The sequence below is a fragment of the Numida meleagris genome, chromosome 1, assembly GCF_002078875.1.
Source record: "Numida meleagris isolate 19003 breed g44 Domestic line chromosome 1, NumMel1.0, whole genome shotgun sequence".
Taxonomy (NCBI): domain Eukaryota; kingdom Metazoa; phylum Chordata; class Aves; order Galliformes; family Numididae; genus Numida; species Numida meleagris.
In genome coordinates this window covers 166,942,841-166,953,769 of record NC_034409.1, presented here as the reverse complement: position 1 = coordinate 166,953,769, position 10,929 = coordinate 166,942,841, and the positions used below count along the sequence as shown (strand labels likewise).

The 10,929-nt window shown below is 40.7% G+C and overlaps 1 protein-coding gene across 2 annotated transcripts in view; it reads right to left on the bottom strand.

The window, feature by feature from the left end:
• Positions 258-10,929, bottom strand: part of FNDC3A (fibronectin type III domain containing 3A) — a 114,212-nt gene continuing 103,540 nt past the window's right edge. For both annotated transcript variants that reach the window (XM_021376315.1, XM_021376325.1), the window contains exons 23-26: positions 10,038-10,247; positions 8,557-8,723; positions 7,749-7,876; positions 258-2,578 (exon numbers count right to left, since the gene is read on the bottom strand). In XM_021376315.1, coding sequence (XP_021231990.1) covers positions 2,264-2,578; positions 7,749-7,876; positions 8,557-8,723; positions 10,038-10,247 — 820 coding nt within the window. In that variant the 3' untranslated portion in view covers positions 258-2,263. The remainder of the gene's footprint in view (positions 2,579-7,748; positions 7,877-8,556; positions 8,724-10,037; positions 10,248-10,929) is intronic.

Below are 10,929 nucleotides of genomic sequence, written 5' to 3'. Positions count from 1 at the left end.
CGACTGCCCCGCCCCGCCCCGCCCCGCGCCGCCCGAGACATGGAGCGCCGACTGCCGCGGACGGGGGACGGAGCGCGGAGGAGGAGGAACAGAACGAACGAACGACGAAAAAGAAGGATACTTTTATTTTCCACAGATTTTAAAGATACTTTGCTACATAGTTTATGTATTCTCTATGAGACTATACAGGGTTCATCTTCATGAAGTCCGACGTTGTACAGTTGCAAAGTGATATGTTTGGTAGTGTATCTATAACGTTTTAAAAAGTTTTAGGTTTTTTTTTTTTTTTTTCCTTTTTTTCTTTCTTTTTTTTTTTTTTTGGAATGTACAGTATATGAGGTAAAATTAAGATTACATTAAAAACTGTCTTCAATGCAGTCATACGCACTGAGGCTCAAATGGCAAATACACTATTAAATGACTATCAAAAATAGGAGCTCATTTGGATTTTACTATGAAAAACAGAAGTCACCGCAGCTTCACTGTAGTAACAAATCTTTACCATTTGAGACATTCGACCGTAAGAAATCTCTGGGCTGTTACACTCAACCGCGTGCATGCTGCCGAACATGGCACCGGAGGGGGCTTCTAGAAAACACCCGTTGTCACTGTGGTCTGGGAAGGAATTGGCCTGGACGTCAGAATGACAGATTGGAAATAAAATGTAAACATACAGTACATCTCAAAGACAGATCATTCCCGTCACTTGGAGGCCGAGCTCTTCGCCATTTCTTTTTTTTTTTTTTTTTAAAAACGAAACGCAGCAACAGTTTTCTACAGCACAGATCATTGGACGTATAAACAAGTACGATACATGCCCGCTCTAAGGTACGAGAAATTCTTCAGAGATCTTCAAAGCACGAGACAGAGGTTCCTTTTTTATTAAGACCGACAGAAGTGTTTAATACCATTAAAAATGCTAAACTGAACGCAACTAGAAGTCATTAATGATCCACTATCTTGTAACTCAAATAAATTAAAAGTAGCTAATTACAAAGTGTGTAACAAAGAACGTAAGTGTGATGAGACAAGAGTTTTCAAAGATAGGTTCACTACAAGCTTTGTGTCACTGGCAATCATCGACATCCAGCGAGATGTTCCATGGGATACTTGATAGAATTCAGTCTGGTCATCCAAGAACTCACAAATGCAAGCTCACAAAACATTGATGAGTTATGCAATTGCAAAGTGCTCTAATGCAACATTAACTACATGCAATTAACAATTTGGTACAGTATCCAAAAAGAGACGTTACATTAAACATCAGGATCTCAAGAAAAAAGCAGCTTTAAGTTTTCTGGTGCAAATTACTACACTTCGTCTTCTGATTTAGTGCCCCAAAGGAAGAAAGAAAAGGAAAAGCAAACGAAAGGCAGTGCTCGATTCTGGTGGATATGGCAAGTGAATATCGGGGTAACAGCGAAGATTCAGAAATGAATTTTATCTCCAAGATCTACAAACTGGCCAAACTGGAGGGCACAGACACCTGCATAAACTGCATCCGATCAAAGGTCAACTTCAGAATGAGTTTTCAATTTAAGTAACAAATCTAAGAAGTTCTCTCTCGCTCTCCCTTCTAGATTCATGAGAAGAGGCATTTTTATGAGTAAACATCAAATCCTGGGGGGAAGATAAACCACTTGTGCCATCCCCTCGCAGTCTTTCCAAGACATCTACTTGCAGTGAAGAACTCCACATTTATCGGGTAAGAAGCTTCCTTCGTGCACACTCTTCCATCCAGTTTATTATTTGCCGCCTGAGAAAAGCCCCTTCCATTTTTCATCATAAATCCTGCCTTCCAAATATTTAAGACAAATGAGGAGGTAGAAATACAGCGCTAAATTGCTTTCACAGCATCAGATTAATATTGTATACAGCACAAGTTTGTTAAGAGTAAGTTTTAAATGCGTTCTACACATTCTTCCCTGTTATGGTAGTAACCCTTAAAAGTGTGGGCCAGGAAACATTTCTACACTGGTGTTTACTGGTCAAACCCTTTGCGTTAAACACTGCTTGCCCCATATGAAGTTTGTACTGCAAGAAGGCATATTAAAAAAAGATTGTATTTCTGTGGCTTGCATTCTAATAACGTGTGTCAGCCTACACCTACCAGTAAGCATTTTAAAGTGGCTGAAAGGGTTTGCATCAGTCCCAATGCCGGTGCTAAATGCCTGTTTTTGTAAAAGCAAGAGAACAGAATTTTTTTCTAGATTATGAGAAAGTAAAATGTAATGGGCAGCATTCTAAAATAAATCTGTTTTCTTCACTTTATTACAAAGTACTGAATGATAACAGCAATCAGAATGGAAAAGATAGCAAAAAGTGCAAGAATGACAGCAGCACACACTTGGTCGCTCTGTGACCATTGTGTCCTTGTGGTTTGCACAGTGTCCTTGTTGGTGCTTGTCGGTGGTTCAGTCCTCTGAGAGATGAATAGCACTGGTGAGCTGTAGGGGCCTATCAGGTCCTGGTGACCTGACGTCTCTTGGCACTGGCGAATGGCACACGCACGGAAACGATATTCACAGTTCAGCTGGAGGCCTGTGTATCGGAATGACCAGTCCGGACCCTTATAAATCTGTCAGTAAAGAAAAAAGGGTACATCAAGTAAAAATGCCACACACATATATATATAGCTCAACACGCCTCTCTTTATGAAGACAGGATGAGAGCTGAGGTTGTTTCTCCTGGAGGAGGCTTGAAGGAGACCTGATAGCAGCTGCTCAGTATCTAAAGGGGGGCTGTAAGAAGGAAGGGGACAGACTCTTTAGCAGGGTCTGCTGTGACAGGACAAGGGGAAATGGTTTCAAACTAGAACAGGGGAGATTTAGACTGGATATAAAGATGTTTTTTACAATAAGGGCGGTGAGGTACTGGCACAGGTTGCCCAGAGAGATGGTGGATACTCTGTCCCTGCTGACACTCAAGGTCAGGCTGGATGGGGCTCTGAGCACCTGATGGAGCTGTAGGTGTCCCTGTTCACTGCAGGGGAGTTGGTCAGGATGGCCTTTAAGGGCTCCTTCCAACTCAGATGATTCTAAGGCTCTGGGGAGGCCTCACTGTAGCCTTCCAGTACATAAGGGGAGCCTACAGGAAAACAGAGGAGGCAGTATTTATCAGGAAGTGTTTTGATAGGGCAAGGGTTTATGGTTGTAAACTAAAAGAAGGTGTATCAAGTATTAGAAATTATTCACTATGAGAACAGTGACTCACTGGCACAGGCTGCCCAGAGAAGCTGTGGGTGCCCCATCCCTGGAAATGCTCAAGGCCAGGTTGGATGGGGCCCTGGGCAGCCTGAGCTGGTGGGTGGCACTGCCCATGGCAGGGGGTTGAAAAGGGAACGGCTTAAGGCCCCTTCCAACCCAAGGCATTCTGGAAAGCCAACTTATGGAAAGAAAACGATGTATGAAAACTCACAAACACAGTTTAAATACAAGAAAGTCTCCAATTTCTTCCATGTAGCACAGAAGAAGAACCACAGATTCTTTTAAGGCACGATAAGGACATATTAAATAAACCCTGTTGAAATCTGCAATGTTAAGTGACCACTTGAAACACAAATACCAGACCACAGGATATAATCTTCCATTTCCTAATATCTAAAATTGTATCACAGGACTGTAGGTAATTAACTACATCAAGCTACTTCATTCATTAAGTCTAATCCAATCCAACATATTTTGCTGTAGTTAAGATACTGTGTGCTTCAAAAGCTGTAATTTAGCCCAACAGGCGTTATAATAGGGAAGCCGAAAGGAGTCCATTCTGTGATTCATCATTTCAGCAGACCCCAGTACACAGATGACTTCTATTAGTGTCCTCCACGGGTGTCTCAATTAGTTGGTTACTATGAGGAGACTCTCAGGTTCAGCATGGAGTGACTAATTCAGCTAAACCTATGAAAATGCTGCTTGCTCATTGTAATTAATTTGCAGCTATGAAAGGCCCTGTGAAAGTCAACAAAGTCTCATGCGGGCACAATTTCTGTTTGTAAGTGTATCAACAGGAACCAAGCTAATATGCGCGTAGCCTGGCAGAGTTTGACTTCTCCGTTCAAAATCTTCCATCTTTTTTCTTTCCAGTATCTGGATTTCTTTAATTGGTAGCAGGATATAGAAATATCACATCAGTTGTTTTGCCTACAGCTATTTTATTGTTAGACAGCATGTCACAAGTGCAAACTTCCAACCATTCAATGAAAGGAGCAGGAAATCTGTTCTTATTTTGCTGTTTGAAGTTATTGTTGTGCCTGTGGCTACCCATGAACTCAGCGCTCTGACAGCCAGGCAGCTGAGTGTTTCTGGAATCTATGGTCTGCAAACTCCTGGAAAAGCTTTTCTTCATCTCAAAATTGTTTGTGTGCAGAGACAGGGCAGGTCACTGAAAGTGCAGCTTCTCAAAATTCCGCTCATTTATATCATATATTCGGTAGCAAGCAATGAAGCCACATAAACATACCCCACTCTGAGCAGAAGCTGGCCAGTATTGTGATGGAGAAAAAGAAAAGGCTTTCTTAAGTATGTTAACAGGAGAAGGAGGACTAAAGAAAATGTCTGACTGTTAGCTGATGAGGTTGGTCACCTCACAAACAGGGACAGAGGTCCAGCAGAGACATTTAATGCTATCTTTGCCTCTCTCTAACACCACCGATGAGCCCAGGACCTCTGGAGCTCTGGGTTGGAGAAATGCGATTTGGGGAGTGATAAGCTCCTGGCTGATGTTGAACTTGAGTGAGATTTTCTGGTGCAACTGAATGAAGTCTCTGGGCCTGATGGGATTCATCCCGGAGCACTGAAAGAGTTGGCCGATGTTACTGTGAGACCTCTTCTGGGTATTTATCTCAGTGGTCCTGGGAATCTGGAGAGGCCACATTTAACTGGAAGCTAAATAACGTTATTCCAATTTTCAAGAAGGGAAAGGGGATTCTCGTAATGACAGGTCTGTCAGCCTCACTTTGGTGCCTGATAAAATTATGGAGAAGATTATTCTGGGAGGTGAAGGGATAAGTGGCTGGAGAGCAGCCCCACAGAGAGGCTTCTGGGGATTTGGACTGATGTTGACTCATATGGAGCTCCCCACTGTGCCCTGGTGGCAAAAAAAGGCCAGCCATATCCTGGGGTGCATTAAGAACAGCAGAGCTAACTGGCTGAAAGAAATTATTGTCTCACTATACCCAGCCTTGGTGCAGTCCCACCTTGAGTACTGTGTGAAGTTTTGGGCTTCACAACATAACGACATCAAAACATTCAGATGTGTCCAAAGGAAGGCAGAAAAGATGCTGAAAGGCCAAACTGGCATGACTTATGGGAAGTGGCTGAGGATGACTGGTTTATTCAACTTAGAGCTAAGAGAGAAGTGACCTCACTGCTGTCTGGAACTTCCTCACAAGAGGGAGGTGCTGACCTCTTCTCTGTGGTGATTGGTGAGAGGACATGAGGGAATGGATTCCAGCTGTGATAGGGGGAGTTCAGATGCGATACTAAGAAAAAAGTTCTTCACTGAGAGTGTAGTCTGGCACTGGAACAGGCTTTGTGGGGAAGTGGTCCTGGCCCCAAGCCTGCAGGTGTTGAAGAAGCACTGGGACAATGCTTGTTGATATACGGCCTAGTTCTTAAGTTGCCCTTTGTGGAATCACGAGTTGGACTCTATAATCCTTATGGGTCAACTCAGGATAATCTGTGATTCTGTTTTACTCTAACGACAGCTATGCCAGCTGACATAGGTTACTGTTCTCAGCTTCTTGTCCCCCGTGCTTTGCCACAAGCTACCTTCCTCTGGCAGGAGGTTGGTACTAGGTATCTTTAAGATCCTCTCTAACCTAAACCATTCTGTTATTCTATGCTTCCTACCTCAGATTGTTTGCTGGGGTATTTACATGATTATTTCATAACCCCTTTAAGAATCTGATTCATGTATATGCCTCAAATAGTAGATTATTAACTCGTTTTATCTGAAACAGAGGGAGCAATGACATGAGGAGCTCAGCTGGAAAACTTTTTGCAGGGAAGTGGCAGTAAACACCAGAGAGTTTGTCTCTCCATGAGGCAGTTTGTTTTTTGTCCATGTCGAAGAAAGTTCTCGCCATCACATTTAAGTATCTTAAAGGCTGTTTCCATGGTGTTTACTTCTTGACTCCTCCAGTATTAATTGAAATAACTGAAAACTAGTCTGCTCATTTTATTGTAATTTATTGTGCTAATCTCTTCTGGAAGGGTGAAAGGAATTGACCTGCAATTGTAACCTTTATTTTCTTGTCCAGCTTATACGACAATGCACACTGCTTATTAAAGCATGATTTGAGTCCATCTCAAGAAGCAAGTGCACTGATTATGCTCTACTTACGTACTTAACATTGCATTTGCAACTTTAAAGTTACCATAAACTTGACCTTTAAAGGTCCCTTCCAACTCTAAGGATTCTGTGATTCCATAAAGAGGGTTTACGTGGCAAGATAATAAATACCTTCAATTAAGTTCAGAATGTACTGAAAAATTTAACAAATGGACACAACAAACATAGCACTGCACTAGAATCACAATCATCTAGGTTGGAAAAGACCTTCAAGATCATCAAGTCTAACCATCAACCTGACCTGCCGAGTCCAATTCACTGAACTGTGTCCCTTAGTGTTACATTTCCACATCTCTTAAACAACTCCACGGCTGAGGACTCCACCAGTTTCCTGGACAGCCTGTTTCAATGCCTGACTACCCTTTCTGTGAAGAAGTTCTTCCTGATATTCTATCTAAAACTCCTCTGGTGCAACTTGAGGCCATTTCCTCATGTCTTATCACTTGTCACCTGAAAAAGGAGACTGACACCCTCCTCACTGCAATCTTCTTTCAGGTAGTTGTAGAGAGCAATGAGCCTCTTCTCCAGAAATTATGATATATGATATAATCTTAAATGTCTATAATCTACCAAAGCACAACTGACACATATTTAACAGTGGCCTACAATAAAATCATAATATATATGCATACATATACCAGAACTAATTGTGTTTCCTTTCTGGAAGGAAACCTGCTTGCTTAATAGTGTGAAAGAGAGTTTAGAAGCCTAATTCCATGTCAACTATCAGGCAGTTTGTAGGGATGCTAAATGAGCACTGTATATCCCCTTTTAAATGGGGACCAATTTGTCATTTGGTATTTCAAACTACACCTTTGAATAATCAAACCTGAAATTAAAACACTCTCAACAGCTTGACCCTGGAAGTTACAGCATGCCTTACTACTGAAATGATCCAGTGGTAAGAAACTAATTACCGAGTTATATAAAAAACAAGTTTTCCTACACCTGGATGTTTATAATGCATAGTTAGGGGTACTTCCTACTATAGTTCTCTGTAAAGAGGCATGACTTACAACATCAGACTTTTCAAAATATTGCTGACTGTCTTCAAGCAGCTTAGTGCAAAGATAGCTTTTCTGTGTGTCTCAATTCTATACCATTTTTTTCTGTCTTCTTTCTGGCATTTCTTCCTGTTAGCAGACAATTTTGTCACCACTTGACGTGTCAAGTTGTGTTTAGTAAACATCAGTATAGAAGCAGAGAGGCTGCGACTTACTGCTACACTACTCATACCACTTTTGTCTATGGTAATAGTTTTAGGAGATACTACCTTCTATTATTTAGTAACAAAAAGGTAGCATGGTGACTAGCACCTTTAGACTAGATCTTTAATCTGAACTACTTAATCAAAAGCAGGAATTGAAGAAACATACGATAACTTAAATGCATCATACCTGTTTGAATTCAGAGTCTTTTCCCACCATGACCTGAAGGCAGTAAATAACTGGATCGCCCTTCATGGGTTGCAGAACCTCCCACGTGATTTCACAGGTGTGATCGTTTATTCTCTCTATCCTTGGTGCTGAAGGAAACAAATCACAAAGCAACAGCTTAACTCTGCTTTCTGTCACTTAACATTACATTCTCATGATTTGTAAAGATCTCTACTTTATGTGTGAGTTTTGTCTCAGAGAAAGAAGGGGTTCAGACTAAAATGTGTTTTTCCAACAACACTTCCTGGAACAGACTAGCAATACATTGGTCTCTTGCTAGCTTAGGTATCCTCTGACAGAAAACAAGTAAAACCTGGTGATTGCAAATCCTTATCTTATTCAAGAAAATTAGGGGCTATGCCTATTCAAGAAAATTAGGGGGGTATTCTAATACTAAAATGATTAAAATTTAGTAATTATTCTAATTTACATGCTAGAAAGAATTTTCACATCAAATTACTTTAACAGCCTGGCCACTCTCTCCTGGTAAGCAAGGATTTTAAGTACAAGCATTCTTATGTCAAAGAATGCATAAACCCTCTTGTTTTTGGAGCAAATGTTTTAGGCTTTAGGCAATTACCTTAAAAGAGCATTACTTCACTATCCCTACCTGCACTTTGAAACAGCTTAGCATTCTACACACTCCAAAAGTAACATACTACTACCACCACCAACTTGCATCGCTTTCAACACTTCCCATGCTCCCCACAACACTCACCCCCTCAAAAAAACAACCAACCAACCAAAGAAAAAGCAGCAGCATCTTTACCTTTCAAGGCAGCTGGCACAGATTTGGGAGTAGTGAAAATATATTCTTGAGAAAGGGGACCTTCACCAGCTTCATTACATGCCTGAATACAAAATTTGTATGATGTTGACTCACTGAGTCTTTGTACTTTGTATGTATGACATGGTCCTCTGTATAAGGATACAAACCTGAAAATGGAAAGGGTGGCTTAGAGTAAATAGAGAGCCAGAGTACTGTCTTGTAATTTATTCCTATAATTTCCCAGAATCTAACAAGAAACCAGAAATACTTAACTATAAAACAATGAACTCATTTTCTAGGGTAGGCTTTTGTTTCTCATGTCTGAGAAATAAAATCTCTTTCAAACACAGAATACCATAGACTTCCTCTTGGCAAAAATGATCCTAAGCATTTTCAGAAACCCTTCTGCACTTGAAATGGGTAAGGATAATAGTTCTTTCCCTCCCAATGGACAGTGTGTACTTTCCTTTTTTGAAAAGTCACTTCACTTTTGAAAATTAGGCAGACCAGACTTTAGCTATTTGCACCTTTGCAACTCTCCCTTACTACATTTAAGAAAGGATCATGGATCCAACAGCTCTTGTACATCACTGTTAGATGTAGGTAAATGACAAAGCTCAAATCTGACAGAAAGCCTGAATTACATTTGTGCGCATACCATGTACCATTTTGATAGCTCCTGCAGACTGGCCATCATGCTGTAATTCTGATGAAGACTGATCTCAGCAGCTCAGATTCTACTTTCAGTTTTGGCATCCCCAGAACACAGCAGAAGTTGATTTTTTCTGCAGGGGTTATTGTCTAGTTTCTTTTCTTTCTTTCTTTCTTTCTTTCTTTCTTTCTTTTTTTTTTTCTAAACAGACTATACCTATAGAAGATCTAGTCTTAGGTAATGGCAGTAAATACTTTTTCAGTTGAGAGTCTCATTGCTCTTCCTTCTTACAGCACAGTAACCTCACCTAGCAGATCTCTTTTTGTGACATAAAGCTACTCGGGCATTCAGACATGGTACACGCTGCAGGAGGACTATCTGCATCATTGCTTAGGCAGAGGTGTTCGCTGTACCATCTCAGCTTATGTTCTGGCTTTAGCATGAGAGATCTCTAAAAATAATAATCTGTACTATATGATAGTTTTATTTTCTACTAGAAATAACTGCACATAAAGACAGCATAGAATTACAAGACTTATTAGACTAAATATTTTGTTAAAATACTAAAAGAAGTGAGAAAAGAGAGGAGCATGCCAGTACAAAGCATTCCATTAAACTCTTACTACTGAACTGTAAATAAAAAGCTATTAAGTTTTTCATCTTGTGTTTTGCAGCACTGAACACTACAGGGCTTCTGCTTTGCCAGATGAGAAGACCTCCTACTGCCCTTGCAAAGTAAGCAAAGCATATGGAATTTTGCCCTTTAATACTATCTCCAAGCAGCAGACCACAGTGAAACAGAGTAGATTACGGCGATGCCAAAACTAACCTTCCATTCTTATCCTCCATTTGAAGGTGGTACTGAATGGAGTCAGTTAACGCTTTTGCAGTTCCCTCTCCCCACTTCAGCTTGAGAGTCTGAGAACTGTATGCAACACACTCCAGGCGAGGTGGATCCGGGGGGAGAGGCTTTGTTTTCAGTTTTATGGTGTGGCTGAAAGGTCCTGCTCCAAGGCTGTTAAGGGCTTGAATTCGTATTCTAGTATTTGAAAAGAGTAAATTAACTTGAAATTAGATTTTAAAAAATAACTGGTTATATCCACCAGTCGCAATCAAGAGAGAATAACGGTACCATATAGGCAGTACTTTCTATGATGATTTTTCTCAATATCGTGCTCTTATAAACTGTCATGAAAATGCAGGAGTGTCACTCTCCTTGCCACCTTATAAGGGAGTTAGGCTGATTCAAAATTAAATGCATTAGTGTATTTGCATCATTAGCATCAGGGCAAAGATAAAACAGCTACTCAAGAATGATTCGTCTTTCTGACCCTGCAAGGCCTAGTAGCAACATTTTTGATGGTCAAGAACTACAGAATTTGTATTTCCCACCATGGAGAGACAAGAAAAAATGGAGAAAAAAACCCAAACACCTCCAAAATATACGAATCCATTGCTTTGGCTATTTCATCAGCTGACTTTGAAGATGACTACAAGAAAGTTTTAAGTCCTTTTTAGAACAGAGCTGATTCATGTGAAAATAAAGGGATGGTGTCCAGCTCCTGCTCTTACAAAATGCTGTTTTCACTGGTAATGTGCCTCCAGGTGCCTGCAAACATCTTGGGTCTGCTTGGAATAGGAAAGGAGTCAATGAGAAGTTGAAGGTCACATGGCTGAGGGGTTTGTAGAACTTGACATCCAGGGCTAATTTTTATTTTTCA